Source organism: Ochotona curzoniae, unplaced genomic scaffold (assembly GCF_017591425.1).
Source record: "Ochotona curzoniae isolate NIBS_2020 unplaced genomic scaffold, NIBS_Ocur_1.0 contig_66, whole genome shotgun sequence".
In the NCBI taxonomy this organism is placed as follows: Eukaryota; Metazoa; Chordata; class Mammalia; order Lagomorpha; family Ochotonidae; genus Ochotona; species Ochotona curzoniae.
The window spans coordinates 19547694-19564129 of record NW_024466512.1 but is presented as its reverse complement, the minus strand read 5'-3'; the positions used below and the strand labels follow the sequence as shown (position 1 = coordinate 19564129).

The following is a 16436-nucleotide window of genomic DNA, read 5'->3' as shown; positions in this document are numbered from 1 at the left end:
ATTGGATATTTTGTTGCGTTCTATGACAGATCAACCCTTGAATCACAGAAAAGGAAATGAGAAATGAGTGGTGAAAGCATTTGAGTTTTTCATTATGTTCTCTGAGCCTCTGGTTTCCACAAAGAGCCTCAATAATAAAGTCCATGGCTGCTGGGCTGTCTGTGCTTTACTAGGTTATGGGAATTCTGGCAAAGTCTCCTAAGCCTTTGACAACCTTCTCGTCTCTGGTGAGTCTGGTAGCATTTCCCTGCTTGCTTTCAGAAGATTCTTGAGCCATTTAAATGAGAGATCACATGTAAAATGAATTGTGTATGAAAGGTTTAATTCAGATACAGAGGCCCGTCGTGTCCTCTGCTGTTGAGCCTGGGTAGCAAGGTAACAAGGCTCTAGTCAGCTTTAGGCTGAGTCCACTGCAAAGGATTGTGTGCTAATCCTGACAAGGAAGAGGTTTGAAATGGATAGTCAGCACTGGCAGCTCATGATTCTGCTCTACATTGATTCCAGATTGGAATAAATGATTTTTAAAAGCTTATGAAAAAATGAGTATTATGAAAATTCTATGTATGAATTACCAAATGTTACTGCACCAGAAGAAAAGCTTTTTATTTCTAGTTTCCTTCAAGCTTTTTTTTTTTTAAGATTTATTTATTTTTATTGGAAAGTCAGTTAAACAGAGAGGAGGAAAGACAGAGAGGAAGATCGCCTGTCCAATGATTCATTCCCAAGTGACCACAATGGTTGGAGCTGAGCCGATCCAAGGCACAAGCCAGGAACTTCTTCCAGGTCTCCCACATGGATGCAGGGTCCCAAGGGTTTGAGCAGTCCTCAACTGCTTTCCCAGGCCAAAAGCAGGGAGTTGGATGGGAAGCAGGGCTGCCAGGATTAGAACTGGTGCCATATGGGATCCCGGTGCATGCAAGGCAAGGACTTTAGCCACTAGGCCACCATGCCAGGCCCATCTCTCAAGCTTTTAAATCGTTCTTTTGTTTGTGGTTGTTAAGATTTGTTTACTAAGGTGCAATATGTTTTTTTCTTTTTTAATAAGGGAACACAGAATATTTCACAGGTATCCACATGTTAAGGTAAAACATGCTTGTATTTTATTCATTCTTTTCTCGTTGCACATTAAATATTCCTTATGAAAAAAAAATCAGTATTATGGGGCCCAGCGCGGTAGCTTAGCAGCTGAAGTCCTTGCCTTGCATGCGCTAGATCCCATGTGAGTACTCATTCTAATCCTGGAGTTTCACTTCCCATCCAGTTCCCTGCTTGGGGCCTGGGAAAGCAGTCAAGGATGATCCTGCACCTACGTAGGAGACCCAGAGCAGGTTCCTGGCTCCTAGCTTCAGATCAGCTCAGCTGTGGCAGTTGTAGTCACCTGGGCAGTAAATCATTGGATGGAAGATCTTCCTCTCTGTCTCTTCTCCTCTCTGTATATCTGACTTTCCAAAAGTAAATAAATAAAACAACCTTTAAAAAATGAGTAATGTGGGGCCCGGTGGCGTGGCCTAGCGGCTAAAGTCCTCGCCTTGATCGCGCCAGGATCCTATATGGGTGCCGGTTCTAATCCCGGCAGCTCCACTTCCCATCCAGCTCCCCGCTTGTGGCCTGGGAAAGCAGTCAAGGACGGCCCAAAGCCTTGGGACCCTGCACCCGCATGGGAGACCCAGAAGGAGGTTCCTGGCTCCTGTCTTTGGGTCGGCAGAGCACCGGCCGTCGCGCTCACTTGGGGAGTGAATCATCGGATGGAAGATCTCTCTGTATATCTGCCTTTCCAATAAAAATAAATAAATCTTTTTTAAAAAAATGAGCAATGTAGAGAAACTATGTGTGGATTTCCAAACATTTCTACACCCAAAGAAAACTTATTTTTAAATTTTAGTTTCCTACAAGCTTAAAAGTGTCCTTCTGTTGTTGGTTGTTAAGATCTGTGTACTACAGTATGGCCTAAATTTTTTTTTAATAAGGGAAAACAGAAAATTTCACAAGTATCCACAGGGTAAGGAAAAATATGCTTTAAGGGTGTGTGTGTGTGTGAGAGAGAGAGAGAAAGAGAGAGAGAGAGTACATGTGTATGCATGTGAACTAGAATTTTGTTATTTTCCTGTTTAAAAAAAATGTTTTCCTAAGGAACATAAACAAGCAGTAAGGACTTTAGGACTGTTAGACTGTTCAAAAGAGAACTTATTTCTCATCAAAGTGAAGAGGAACCCATGAATGGTAAATAATCTACAAAACAGAATTCAAGAAGCTTTATCTTATGATGTTCAAAAGAGTTCTTTTTTTTTTTTAAGATTTATTTTTATTATTTTTTCATTGGAAAGGCGGATATACAGAGAGGAGAGACAGAGAGGAAGATCTTCCGTCCGATGATTCACTCCCCAAGTGAGCGCAACGGCCTATGCTATGCCAATCCAAAGCCAGGAGCCTCTTCCGGGTCTCCCACGCAGGTGCTGTCCTCAACTGCTTTCCCGGGCCACAGGCAGGGAGCTGGAAGGGAAGCGGGGCTGCTGGGATTAGAACTGGCGCCCATATGGGATCCCGGGCGTGCAAGGCTAGGACCTTAACCACTTGCGCCACCGCGCTGGGTCCAAAAGAGTTCTTTTAAACTCAGATTTAGTATCCTAAGGGCACTCTTAGCCTTATTTATAAACATATTTTTATCCTATTGTACTTTTGTGCAAGTATAAAAAAGGAAAATGTAACTTGTATAAATTAGAATATTCCTTCCACATTCTCACTTTTAGAATTCATCATTTTTTGGGAAAAGTTTCTAATCAGAGTCCTACGTGCTCACTTTTCCCACCCACAAGATAATCCTCTATGCCAATAAAAGCATGTAATAAAGCATCAAAGATTCAAAAATTGACTACTACAATAACAGCATACTTTATATGTTATCTTTGGGACTTTCTCCCAAACCATTCACACTGACTTTGCAAGTTCTAGCACAAAAGGTGACATCTATCTCAAGAATGCTGCCCTACAGAAGGTAATGTTAAGATACACCCAATGTTCACAAGTGTGAAGACATGAAGAAATGTGTCTCATAGAAATGATTGAGACCTGGTAGCAGAAAAGAGATTAAAACGCTGATGTCAAGTAGTCAGACCAAGGTTGCAGAACCAGCTCTGCCATTCAAAAGTCTGTTGCTTTTGAGAAAATCACTTAATCTCCAACCTGTAGTTTCCTCATTCTGGAGATGGCAGCATTGACTATGTTTAAGTCATCTAGTAGTTGTGATGTTAAGAAGTAATCAACACCCATCTTTAGTAGAAATGTGGTCAAGTTTTTCTTTTAATATATCTTGTTTTTATTATAAAGTGGAATATAAATATGTATTATTTTTAAAAGAACCTAGTTTTAATGCATACTCTGCCAAGCACTGTTCCAGGGGTTTCCTATCTATTAACTAATTTGATCTTCCTCACACTCTTTAAAGGATACTTTCCCAGAGCAATCTACTCACATTCCCATGGCTACAAAGGGGTTGTCGTTGTTTGAACATGTCCTCTCCAAATCCACACATTGATGTCCAAAGCCCCAGCATATCAGAGTAGGACTCCGTTTGCAAATAGAGTTCCTGCAAATGTAAGGAGCACAGCGGGGCATGATCCTTATTTGTCCTGACTGACTCCCAAGCATGCACGCACACACACACACACACACACACACACACACACACACACGCACACTGATTCACACAGGCAGAGAGGAGAGAACCATGTAGAGATACGAGCACTGAGACCATCATTCCCTGAGGAAGGCAAGAGCAGGTGATGCTTCCAGACTCAAGGATATCAGAGAGTGACTCAAACAGCTGACTCGTGGGATAGACTGCCCCTCCTATGCTTAAGAGGAATCTGCATGTTGAACTTGAAGATTCTAGAACCATGAGACAGATGAATTTTGTTACAGCAATTTTAGCTAACTCACTTCCAGAAGTGAATACAGACTTGCAGCCAGCATCAGAATGGCCAGGAGGCTCCAACCCACCAGCTCTGGCCCTTTACTGATAGAGCAAATCAAAATACAGTCTTATCTCACTGCTCCACACACAGGTACACAGCTGCACAAGGAGGTGCAGACTTTGAAAACCAGGCAAGAATCACTAAGTCACTGAACCTTTCTCCTTCTTTGGATCAGGATGCCCCAGAACCCCTTTTCTCCTGATCTTAATTTCCAGGGGTCTGTACAAGCCCACCCACCGGCCAGACCCTTTCCCATCCCTGCCCAGCATACCTGAGTGCCCTACAAACCCAAAGCCTAGTAAGCAGGAGATGGTTGAGGGGAGGTGAGTCAGCCTGGGTTGATGCCACATACGTGTGTGTTCCTTTGGTTTGAAATGAAAGAGATGCATCTTTGGGGAGTGTGGCAGTGGGGAGTGTGGCTCTTCCAGGAGTCACATGGAGCTAGCACTGACGTGAAAGGAAAAAGTTGCACAGGCAACAGCGACCTGGAGGACCCCAGCTCTTGTGGAGCAAGTCCTGCGGGTAGGGTGAACAAGGGGCGCGGCCTGGGGACTTAACTGGGCAAGATTTACAGCTTGGGAGGCTCAGTTTAGGTGAAGCCTCCTAAAACGCTGAAGCAGACCTGAGAGCGTGGGATCCTTGTTGGTTGGTTTCTGGGTCAGGTATGTTCCTCTGGGTTTCTTCCTGCAAAAGCTACGAAGAGGAGGCGGCACAGCGTCGCCTTCACTTCCCCGGGCAGTCTGAGTCCATTTTAGTGCGACCTGTGCCCGCGATCTTCAGAACTCAGTCGGGAAGAGCCGTTGGCAACTGGCCACACACACTTTAGAACCAGGAAGATAAAGGAAGCAAGGGGGACTGAAAGGAGGAGGTTGAGAGACAGAGGGCGGGGTAAGGGTGGGAGGAGCAAAGAGGGAGGGGTCTGCTGCTTATTAACCCCAGTGCCTGAGAAGTCCAGAGCCAGCTGCTCTGCAAACTCGGATTGCACTTCGCCACCATGTCTGGAGATTCCACCAAGAGCCTTGGGAAGGGTAAGGAAGGCGCGCCCGCCGCCAGAAGCAGGGCGATCTGGGCGAGCCCCTTCCCGGAGCCCAGCGAGGCTGCTCCAGGCGCCAGGTTGCTCTGTGTTCTGCCAGCTCTGACAGCCTGTTTCTGCCCCCACAGGAAGCTCGCCCCCAGGGCCTGTCCCGGAGGGCGTGATCCGCCTGTACAGCATGAGGTTCTGCCCGTTTGCTGAGAGGACTCGGCTGGTCCTGAAGGCCAAGGGAATCCGGTGAGTGTGCCTGGGCAGCCTTTGCTGCCAACGAAAGTGTCTCCAGGTCCTTGTGGGACCCAGCAAGTTACAGACTCACTATCCTGGTCTGTCGCAAGACTGGTTGCACTGATCTGGGTTCCCTCGTGTAAAATAAATAAGCATGTTTGCAATAGGAAAGCGGGAGCCAGCAACTGGCCAGGCTCATTCATTGTGAGGCAGGGTCACTGGGAGCCCTTGCAGCCTCTGGGCACCCTTGGTATCTGTCTGCTGTCCAGGGTCCTTCACCTGCCCCAGGGTGGCCTCTTCATTCTTGTCCAGCTCCTTCTCCTCTGTCATTCTTACTATGATGGTACTCCCAAAATTACTGGAAAGTGAAATTAACAGGTTAATTTATTCTGGTTAAAAGAGAGAGAGAGAGAGAGAGAGAGAGAGAGAGAGAAGGCAAGATTGAGTTTGAAGTCCATACCTCTGTGTGATCTTCAGTATGTTCATGGAAATCGCATTTCCAGGAAAAAAAAAAAAAAGCTTGACTTTCAAAAACTTCTGCACCGACATACATATCTTGAATTTTTATTTTTCATCACCATTTTGACAAACTCTTTTGGTCTTTTCATAGTGTGTTTGATGAAGGACATCCACCACAATGAGGAATCTGTTTGATGTTAGACTTTTACTAGGAAATGCTAGATTTTTACCAAGTGATAAACTCAATAGACAATAACTTCCTCTCTTCAGTGTTCATCTTCCAACTTATTAAGTCAGGTGTGCTGACCATTGTCCCAGTGCCAGCTACCAAGTGCATGTGTTAGGAGACTTCTTTTTCACAAAAACCCAAGATCTTTTTGTTTTGCTTTGTTTTTCGTAGTATGTATCCTCAGAAACTTGGGTAATGATTTGGCAGGGAGGCTGACTTTTCTTATAATTGCTGGTATTGAAATGTCCAGTATTCTACCTGCACACCTACCTTCCCTCTTATAGTCTCTTAAAAACGCCACTCCCAGATGCACATCCATAGCTACATACAAATTTTGAATTGGCTATTCCTTTGTTGCCATGGGAGTATGTATGTGACTTATATCCTCACCTAAATGCTGTTCTAGCTATTTCTGTGGCCAGAGAAATAGGGGACAAGAGCAGTTGGTGTCGATTATTATTGAGTAGTTTGTTCTATTAAACAATTATCTAGCTTTGACAATTACATGAAACTAGCTTTCACAATTGTATGGCACTTTATTTTTTCTTCTTTGCTTTATAATCGTTTAGGCAAGATACAAGATCTAAGTGTAATTTGGATGATATAGTTTGCCCTTGATTGGGTTTCTTTCATTTTGCTTTATTTTGTGACTTGCTAATACAACATTTTGAAAAACTAATCGATACATGATGATTTACTCTGAAAATTTGTCTAATAAGTGAGTGTACTTTTGAGATTACTGAATGTTCTTGTAAACACCAATGGGCATTGTTCAAATGAGCAAAATGAATTCAATTTTCTCCTTTTATTTTTCAAACACTGAATTGTGGATATTATTCAGTTGCTTCATAACAGGATCTCAAAGGCAATAGTAACAATTTCCATGTTCATTGTAGTATTATCACAGTAGTGAAATGCCAGTGTTTATCACCAGATGAATGGACAAAGAAAATATGGCACTGACATATGATAGAATACTAGTGCATGTTTTTAAAGAAGGGCATTCAGCAATATGTGATAACATAGATCGATCTTGAGCAATCTACATGTCAGACATGGGTAAGACATACAATGGATGTTTCCACTTGCAGGAGGTATCTAAAATGATGATATTCACAAAGCAAAAATGGGAGTGGAAGGCATCAAGGCAGAATCAACTCCTAAAGCAGCAGTCTGATCAACCCAGTGAGCAACAGGACCTGTGGGAAGTCATTCCAAAGTACAAAGTATGTTTCATTTCATTCATAGAACTGTATGTGTCTTTCAGTCATGAAATCATCAATATCAACCTGAAGAACAAGCCTGACTGGTTCTTTAAGAAGAATCCCCTTGGTCTGGTTCCAGTTCTGGAAGACAGTAAGGGGAAAGTGGTGTATGAATCTGTCATCACGTGTGAGTACCTGGACGAAGCCTATCCAGGGAAGAAGCTGTGGCCAGAGGACCCCTATGAGAAAGCTCGCCAGAAGATGATCTTTGAAGCCTTTACCACGGTGTGTGCATAAGACATTTTAGTTACTAGAAAAACCTCTGTGTTTTTGAGCTATTGTTGGCATTTGTGGTTCAGTGATATGGGAGGGCAAAGCAAAACAGGGTTTTATACTGTTGCAGGCTTGAGGTTTCATGAAAGTCTTATTAATCCATTGGCTTGGCTGAGAATTTTTATTCCTGCCATGTTGGACTCTGTTCACAAACTTGGCAACTTCTCTCTCATGTCTCGCAGGAATTGTTGTTGGCTCCCTACTTTGGTTGCTTCCAGTCATCTTTTGTGAATCTGCTCAGCTACTGATGCTTGTTTGGGCTGGTTAGCACTCTGGATCTGTATCCATACATGTGCTCGTTCTTTCCAGCCCCGCAGGAGGCACACTTAATTTCTTGCCTTCTTGCCTGTGCACTGCCTTGAGAATGTGAGCTCCTTGAGGGTGGGGCTGTGTTACTGTCACTGTTCACTGTTTGAGTTTGTGACCATCCAGTTGAGTGACTCTGAACAGGTTGTTATTTTACTCCTCTATGATTCACTTCATCTTTTTAAAGTGGCTAAAATTATTGCTTCCCTCCCCCATAAGGTAAAACCAGTTAGCATGAGATGTGCAGAGGGGCAGATGTTAGCCTAACTGTTAAGATTCCAGTTAAGACACCTGTGTTCCATATCTGAGTGCTTGGGTTTGATACTCAGCTCTGCCTCCCGATTCTAGCTTCTTCCTAACACATCACTGGAAGGCCACAGTGACAGCTCAAGTGATTGACCCACGTGGGAGACCTGAATTCAGTTGCTGATTCTGACATTGTCTTAGCCAGTTCATCCCCAGCCATTGCAGCTTTTGGGAAGTGGGTCAGTGAATGAGAGCACTTCTATCTGCCTCTCAGGTTAAGAAAATATGTGTACTGCCCAAAGTCCCAGAACAGAGTCTGATACACAGTTACTACAGGGTCTCTGCTTTTATTCTTAAAAAAAGAAAAAGGATTTGTTTGTTTATTTATTTATTGGAAAGGCAGATTTACACAGAAAAGGACAGACAGAAAGATCTTCTATCCCTGGTTCACTCTTAAAATGGCTGCAATGGCTGGAGCTGAGTGGATCCAAAGCCAGGAGCTTCTTCCAGGTCTCCAATGTGGGTGTAGAGTTTCAAAGCTTTGGGTCATCCTCCACTGCTATTCCAGGCCATAAGCAGGGAACTCAATGGAAACTGGAGTAGCCAGGACACAGTCCGGCACCCATATGGGATAGCGGCTCTTGCAGGCAGAGGATTAGCTAATTGAGGCATCATGCTGACCCATCTGTCTTCATTATTATACTGCAGAATCCAGCAGAGAACATCCACTGTGTTGGCAAAAGCTCTCAACTAACCGAATGGCAATTTTGTAGAACTGTTTATATCTTAATTGGCATCTGTTTGGATTAGCTAAAATAATTAGTAACACAGAAATGACTAACTGATTTATATTTAAATGCCAGTGGTAGCAAATTCTTTTGACTTGGGTCATCAGCATATAAACAAATATGTTATATCTATAGAAATGATTTAAAAATACAAGAGGATGGGAGACCTATAGAACATACTCTGTTATGAGACACTGGGAAGACATGGATATGAGGAGGGACATCTCTGCCTTAGTGGGATTAAGCTGAAAGAATAGTAGAAGTGTCTGATCAGAGTGGATGGCTTTGCAAATGCTAGAGAGCTTAAAATGGTCAACAAGTGATTCATTATATTGTCCAGAAAAGAAAATGGCATGAAAATGAAGAGATACCCACGACTACTTCTCTGCTTGCTTTCAGAGAAAAGGTGATTTTGTGAAACAATATTGCCCTCAGGCCTGGGGTAGCTAGCTAGACCACAGATGTGCCTGACTTCCTGCCCTGCCACACATGACCAAAACTCTTCTCCTTGGAACTGGGAAATGAGATGCAGGGATTAAGACAGCAAAGATGTTAAACTTTGGAGCAGTGCTATTGGAGACTTCAGAGTTACAAAAAAAATTAAACTTTCAGGGAAGCAGAAATTCAGAGCATTGGAAAGAGACTGATGCAAAAATAACATGGAGCAGATATTTAAGATTAAGCAGAGGAAAGCAGGCAGGCCTAGCCCAGATGGCAATGTGCACAAAACGGATGCCTGCAAACCCTTGCTTCCCATGAGGACAAGTTGTCCTGAACTTGACGGGTGTTCAAGCAATGCTTCTCAGATTTTGCAAGCACCTGTTTCCTTAGAATGGACCTGACTCTTGAAGTGAGAGGAGATTCAAGACCAGAGTATTGGAAACAGAAACATCACTCTCACATCCATTAGAGCAGCTGCTGCCACTGTGCCTGCCAACTCTTGTGGTAATGAGACCCTTTTGAATAGTCTTCCTGTGTGCTGTCCATGGTAGAAATGTGAAGGATTGTCTTCCCTAGCTTGCTTTTGAGCTGGGGCCAAGGCTGGGACCTTGGCTCTTCCTGTCAGATCCGTGCTTGGTGAAGTTCAAGTCAGATACAGGCAGTGTGAGGCAAGGGGTTTGATGTGGGTCCTTGGCTCTGCTGAGAGTGGCAGCAGAGCCTCACCCAGCTGCAAGGAGCAGTTGTGGCTGCAAGAATTTGAGAGTCAAAATGGCCACTGCCTGTAGCAATGCAAAGTGTGGCATTAATATTCAGAGCGCATTAGCAGCACTGACACTGTCCAGCAGGCCAGTTCTCAGCATGATTTTGGGATAGTCTATCCTACTTCCAAGCCAATTTTGTTCAGTGTCCCAACAATTCTATAAGTTCTTCAGGTTCCTAATAAATTAATCTTGTCTCAAAAATGCCAATTTGGAAACTAGTACTTATAAAATCCCAACCACAGCAGGATCTTAGCCCACAAAATTGTGTCTGAAGTCTGCCCAGGGCCTTTGTGAACACAGGGATTTGGGGCGTCTGGATGTGTCTATACACCTTGAAGACTGTAATAATCCTATTATGCTTTTATGTGGAGTGCATGATATAGATTTACCCTGTAATTTGTAGAAAAACTATGGAATTATTTTCTCTCTAGATACCTCCTTTGTCAGCAAGCTACAGCAGAAAGCGAAAAACTGAAGACTGCTCTGCCATAAAAGAAAACTTGCGCAAAGAATTCAGCAAACTGGAGGAGGTAATCAGTTCTTCCTGCTATTATCAGCATAAATGATGCTCTGTATCTAATCTACTTTGGACTCTTTTCTTCATACTCATATTTTTAAATTTATTTTATGACAAACACACAATGGTTAAGGCACTCTTGGGAGGCCAGCATCTTGTATCAGAGTGCCTGGCTTGAGTTCCAGCTCCACTCCTGCTTTCAGCTTTCTTTGATAAATGAGCCAGCCAATGGAAGCTGTCTCAGTTTCTCACTCTCATCATGAAATAATATAAACAAGGGCCCAGCGCGGTGGCATAGTGGCTAAAGTCCTCGCCTTGCATGTGCCGGGATCCTATATGGGCGCTGGTTCTAATCCCAGCAGCCCCACTTTCCATCCAGCTCCTTGCTTGTGGCCTGAGAAAGCAGTTGAGGATGGCCCAGCCCTTGGGACCCTGTACCCACATGGGACACCTGAAGGAGGTTCCTGGCTCCTGGTTTCGGATTGGCACAGCACCGGCCGTTGCGATCCCTAGGGGAGTGAATCATTGGAGGGAAGATCTTCCTCTCTGTCTCTTCTCCTCTCTGTATATCTGACTTTCCAATGAAAATAAATAAATCTTAAAATATTTGTATATAAATTGGTTAATATCCAAGGAAAACTTGAGTTAATAAACTCAATACATTACTATAAGCCATTCTACTTAAGAGATAAACTGGAAAAAAGAGCCTTTCTAAAAATTTGTTTTTGTATTTCTATATTTATTTGGTAGAAAGAGGAAAAAGAGACAAAAAAAAGAGAGACAGAGATTCAAGTAAACGGATCTCCCACATGCTGGTTCGTTCCTCAAAACTCCACAGCTGAGGCCAAGGCAGTCAAAACCACCAGCCAGGAGCTCAACAACTGCACCCATAATTGTCTTTTCCAGGACACACTTTTTCAGGAAGCTTCAATGCGGTGGAGTGAGGATTTGAACACTGGATCCTGATAGGCTGGGGGCATCCCAAGCTCTGTCTTAATTGCAACACCAAATGCTTTCCTATCTTGTCATCCAAAAATATGTTACGGAGTGATTATTAAAATATTCTGTTGCCTTGTCATGAAAAAAAAAAAAAAGTAAGGGAAACCTTTCAGGTTTCCAGAACTTGCTATTTGTTTCTGTCATTTCATACTTATTTTTTGTCTTTGTACAGACATTTTAAAATACGATGATTTAACCTAACTGTAATCAGTGCATAATTGTAGTTCTCTTATTCTTCCACTTATTATATAACAACAACAAAATGCAAAAAAAAAAAAAAAAAAACACAAAGCAATGCTGTAACCCATACAGACTCTTGGGAAAACCCAGACTTGTTTATCTCCTTTGGGGAGAGCTGTTCATTTGGGCTCTTACAAGGCTTTATTCTGGCCATAGGACATTCCACACTCACTCAGACTGAGTGTTTGGCTGAGGAAAGAGTAGCTCCTTATAGGAATGTAGGCTCACATTTATTCAGTGAATAGAAGTTTGCTCAAGGTTTTCATGAAATCCCTGTTCCTTTTTAAATCACTACTTTTCCTGTTTCTAACAAGGCTCTGAAATGTTCTTGTTCTCCATGGACTTTTAATACATTGTGTAGAATTAACTTGTTAAAAAATTTTGTTTGTCTTCATAAGTGAGACTGGCCCATATTTTTCTAGGTTCTTATGGTATTTTTATTTGTATTTGGCACCAAGATACTCTAAGCTCTTGACTCAACTGGATAATTCTATGCACATACTTAGTAACTGAAAACACTGAATAGGGATGGTCTGTTTCGGTGGGGCATTCACATGTGTTGTCTTTCTTCATTACCAATTCAATTTTTTTGGTAGAAATTGAATTGAACCATTTGGATCATTTATATTTTCCACAGGTCATATTCTTCAGATGATTACAGGTTAGCAGTAGAACAAGATAGAAAAGTAGATAAAAATAGCCAATCCACAGACCAGAAAGTTTCATGAGCCCTGAGAAAAACTATGGAAGTTGTTGCTAGAGGGCAAATTGGGTTTAATTAATTATATAATATTGTCAGATTCCCCCTTTAATAAAAGTATAATACCAATTTGCCCCACATTTGGAAGCGGAGCAATGAAATTTGGCAACAGGAAGAGAGAGATCGAGGCGGGGGGGGGAGGGGGAGAGAAGTGATATGAATATCTTCATTCTGGTGGTTGACTCCCCAACAGGCTATAACACCCAGGGTTTTTCCAGGCTGAAACCAGGAGCCTGGAGCAACCCAGGTCTCCCTGCCAGCTGCAGTGCCAGCGCTTGGGCTTGTTCTGCTGCTTTCCCAGGCACATTAACAGGCTTTTGGATAAGGCCTGGAACACCTGGTTGGAACCAGTACTGAAGTAGAGGTTTAAGCTGCTGTGACATGGTGCCAGCATTTGTGTGCAATTTTCAAAAGTTGTTACCTGCATAATAATTATGCATTACTATTAGATCTTAAATACATCTTTAAATGAAAAACTGCCTACAGATAATTACCCAAGTCATTTGAATAGGGTTTTATGAATTCTCCCTGTGCAAACATAGCGATGGAATCAACAACTCTATCAAGAAAAGGATACTTGATATTGTTCTGTTTGTATAAATGGAATAATATAGTAAGTACTTTTGCATCTGACTCTTTGGTTCAGTGTTAGATTTATGAAGTTCCTCTGTGTTGTATGTAGTAATTCGTAACCTTGATAGTGTTCCTGAGTATAACTGTCAAAATCTGTCCATTTTACCCATAACAAACAGCAAACATTTCCACATGTGGTATATTACAAACAGCTCTAGAGTGAGCAGCTCACATTTCCACATGGAATTGCTGGGGTATAGAGTGTAAACAGGATCAGCCTTTGCATTCCGTGGAGACATGGTTGTACCTATTCACAATCCGAGCAGCAGGGGCTCCACATCTTGCTAATTTCACCTGTTCCGTTTGGCATTCTGCTGGATGTACCGTGACACTGCACTTTAGTTTTGTTTGCATTTCCACAATGAATAATGGAGCTTAGCATCTTTTCACTTGATGACTGGTCAATTAGATGTGTTTTTCGATGAAGTTCAAATTGTATTCACTTCCCTCACAGGTTGTCTTGATCTTACTGATTTGCAGGAGTTATTTCTATATTTGGAACAGGAATCCATTGTATCAGAAGACTTTGTACTTTCATGGCTTGTTGAGTTCACTGTCTAGCTGTTCTGTTTTGCTGATTGTTTTGTGTCATACCAAGCCAAAGATTGTAATGCTATTCAAGCTATTTGATCAGACAGAATCCGAACTGGCTGTGTCAGGGTAGAAGCTGCTGCTCTCACCTGCTCCATTTGTCTTCATCACTCTGATCATGAGTTTCACTAGATACATCAGTAAGTGCCTTTGTTCTGTTTACTGTTCAGATTCTGGCTAACAAGAAGACAACCTTCTTTGGTGGCAATTCTGTCTCCATGACTGATTACCTCATCTGGCCCTGGTTTGAACGGCTGGAAGGACTCGAGATAACTGAGTAAGCTCATTTAATATTTTGATGATATTTAAGGTAAAATTGGAATTGTATACACTGACTCTTAATACAGCTGGTGTGAGTGAGAACAAGCAGACAGGAGAGTCTGAAGATAACTCAGAGCATGTCAAGCCCTTACACTCACTCCTTCCCATCCACACTGGAGCTCAGGGGGTTTCTGACACCTGCTCTACCTTTACACTCCTGGCCAAAATCCACTGGTTTGTGTGAGCGATGCCACTCCCAGTTATCAGTAACATTTCGACATTACTTTGCACTTTCCCTGAATGTATCAGCTTACCTTGGCTTACCACCACTTCTTAGAGCTTAGAGCTATTTAGGGTTACTTTAGATTACAAGGTGGCAGAGAACAATTCTTGTTAAAATCTTTTTTAAAAAAGAAAAGATCATTCTTTCATGTTGTCCTCATGCTAGTTGAGCAAGTCACTTCAATTTACTCTCAACTACCTCCTCTGTACAAAAACCCTTCACAATATTTTCAGATATGATGTGATATGATAAATCTATTTTCAAGAAATACAGTTAGTCACATTCTTGGAAAGGTTTGGAGAATACAGTCAAAACTCCTTGATATTTTGGTATTCATATTTAACCTGGATTAAATTGTTGATTCTTCCCTCTTTCCGCAGCTGTGTGGACCACACTCCCAAACTCAAGCTCTGGATAGCAGCCATGAAGAAAGATCCTGTGGCAGGACCACTTTTTCTTAACCCGAATGACCATCAACATTTCATGGAGCTGTATTTAAAGAACAGCCACGAGGCCTGCGACTATGGGCTTTGAGGGAGGCAGGAAGCTGCAGTGGAGCTGTGTATGCTATGTCCCTTCACTAATAAAAGCAGTACCATGCCTTTATTTCACTGAGTGTTCTCACGGTTCGTTGGTTCATCTTTTCTGACTGATCTGACATCATGACCTAACTGGGCTCTCCTCCAATCCTCTTATAGAAATGCCAACTGGTACCTTGCACGCAGATGCTCCCACGACCCTGAAGGATTCATCACAGTCTGTGCTGAAACTCCGCAAATCATTGTCTCTTGGAGATGTGAAAGTCAGTGTAGATTTCTAAGTGCAAGATTTCTAAGTGCACACACAACATTTCCCCACGGACAAGATGTTGTCATTTCAAGAGATGTGCCTGGTGTTGCTTGTCTTATGGTTTCTGAGTTGAAAACTTTCATTCACACAGTGTTTCCTCATCTACTTAATGTCACTGTCTTACTCAGGTTGTTACATCAAAGCCCAGACCATGTCATTTCAAAGCTCTGTGTGGCCTTCTATGAGCGCAAAGTGCTTGTTAATGTTGTAGGAGGAGATGTAGGTGCCTCATGGGAGAGTGAATACTGAACTGGCATTCAAAGAAATATAGATAGGGTGCAACGCCAGAGACAGAAAATCATAGAAATCCATCAACATTTTTAAAAAGAATGATCTGTTTTTATTGCAAAGTCAGATATACAGAGAGGAGTAGAACAGAGAGGAAGACGTTCCATTCGATGAATCATTCCCAGTGGCCGAAATGGAGCCGAAGCTGCACTGATCCAAAGCCGGGAGCCAGGATCCTCTTCAGGATCTCCGATGCAGGTTCAGGGTCCAAGACTTGGGGCTGTCCTCGACTGCTTTCGCAGTCCACAGGCAGGGATCTGGATTGGAAGCAAGGCTGCCAGGATCAGAAACGGTGTCCATATGGGATGCTGGTGCTTTCAAAGTAAGGACTTTAGCTGCTAGACCACCGTGCAGGGCCCAGAAATCCATCAACATTTTTATTCCTTACCAGACTGACTGCCTGGTGCCATATCAGTTTTGGCCTATGTTATGTTTCAAAATAGCTGATGAAATCATTTTTAAATTGCTGTTTTCAGGCTTTTACCTAAACACGAATGAAATATACATCTGAACTGTCTGTTTATTTTCTTCACCACACAGCCTGTCATTCTGATTGGTGAATTCTAACACCTGGCTGGGATGTTCCCCTGTCCTGTGGTTCTTAGAGGAAACATTGTGAGCGAGCTCAGCACAGGGAGAAACACATGAATGAGATCCCACACTTGCTAGCCTGCTGCCCATGTGCCCACAACAAAACTCCTTGAAAGCAATGTAGTCTCCTACCTGGGGCGGGGAGCGGGGAGCAGGGTGGGGACCTGATACTCTGGGAGGCAGCCATCACTGCTGCCTCCCAGGCTTCACATTAACAGCAAGTTGGAGTCAGGAGCCAGAGGCAGGTGTCAAAGGTAGGTACTCCATGCAGGATACAGGTGATTGAACCACCGGGATAAATGCCTGCCCTGCCTCTCTTTTAATTTCCCTGACCTTTGGAGTATTACCTATTGCTTTGCCCCACTAGACTAAAGACAGAGAAACTGCTGTCCAAAAAAGGCCATAGTCTGAGCCTGTAAAAATTTCA

At 42.9% G+C, this 16436-nt stretch overlaps 1 protein-coding gene across 2 annotated transcripts; it reads left to right on the top strand.

Moving 5' to 3' along the window:
- Positions 1-4856: 4856 nt before the first annotated feature.
- LOC121164169 (glutathione S-transferase omega-1-like) lies at positions 4857-14887 on the top strand. Of its 2 annotated transcripts, XM_040992155.1 has the most exons (6): positions 4857-4999; positions 5133-5241; positions 7185-7407; positions 10429-10527; positions 13908-14014; positions 14662-14887. In XM_040992155.1, the coding sequence occupies exons 1-6, from the start codon at positions 4966-4968 to the stop codon at positions 14813-14815; spliced, it is 726 nt and encodes a 241-aa protein (XP_040848089.1). In that variant the 5' UTR covers positions 4857-4965; the 3' UTR covers positions 14816-14887. The 2 variants fall into 2 exon arrangements, with proteins under 2 accessions (XP_040848089.1, XP_040848090.1); XM_040992156.1 differs by lacking the exon at positions 10429-10527 and having other exon boundaries at positions 4890-4999.
- Positions 14888-16436: the final 1549 nt, after the last annotated feature.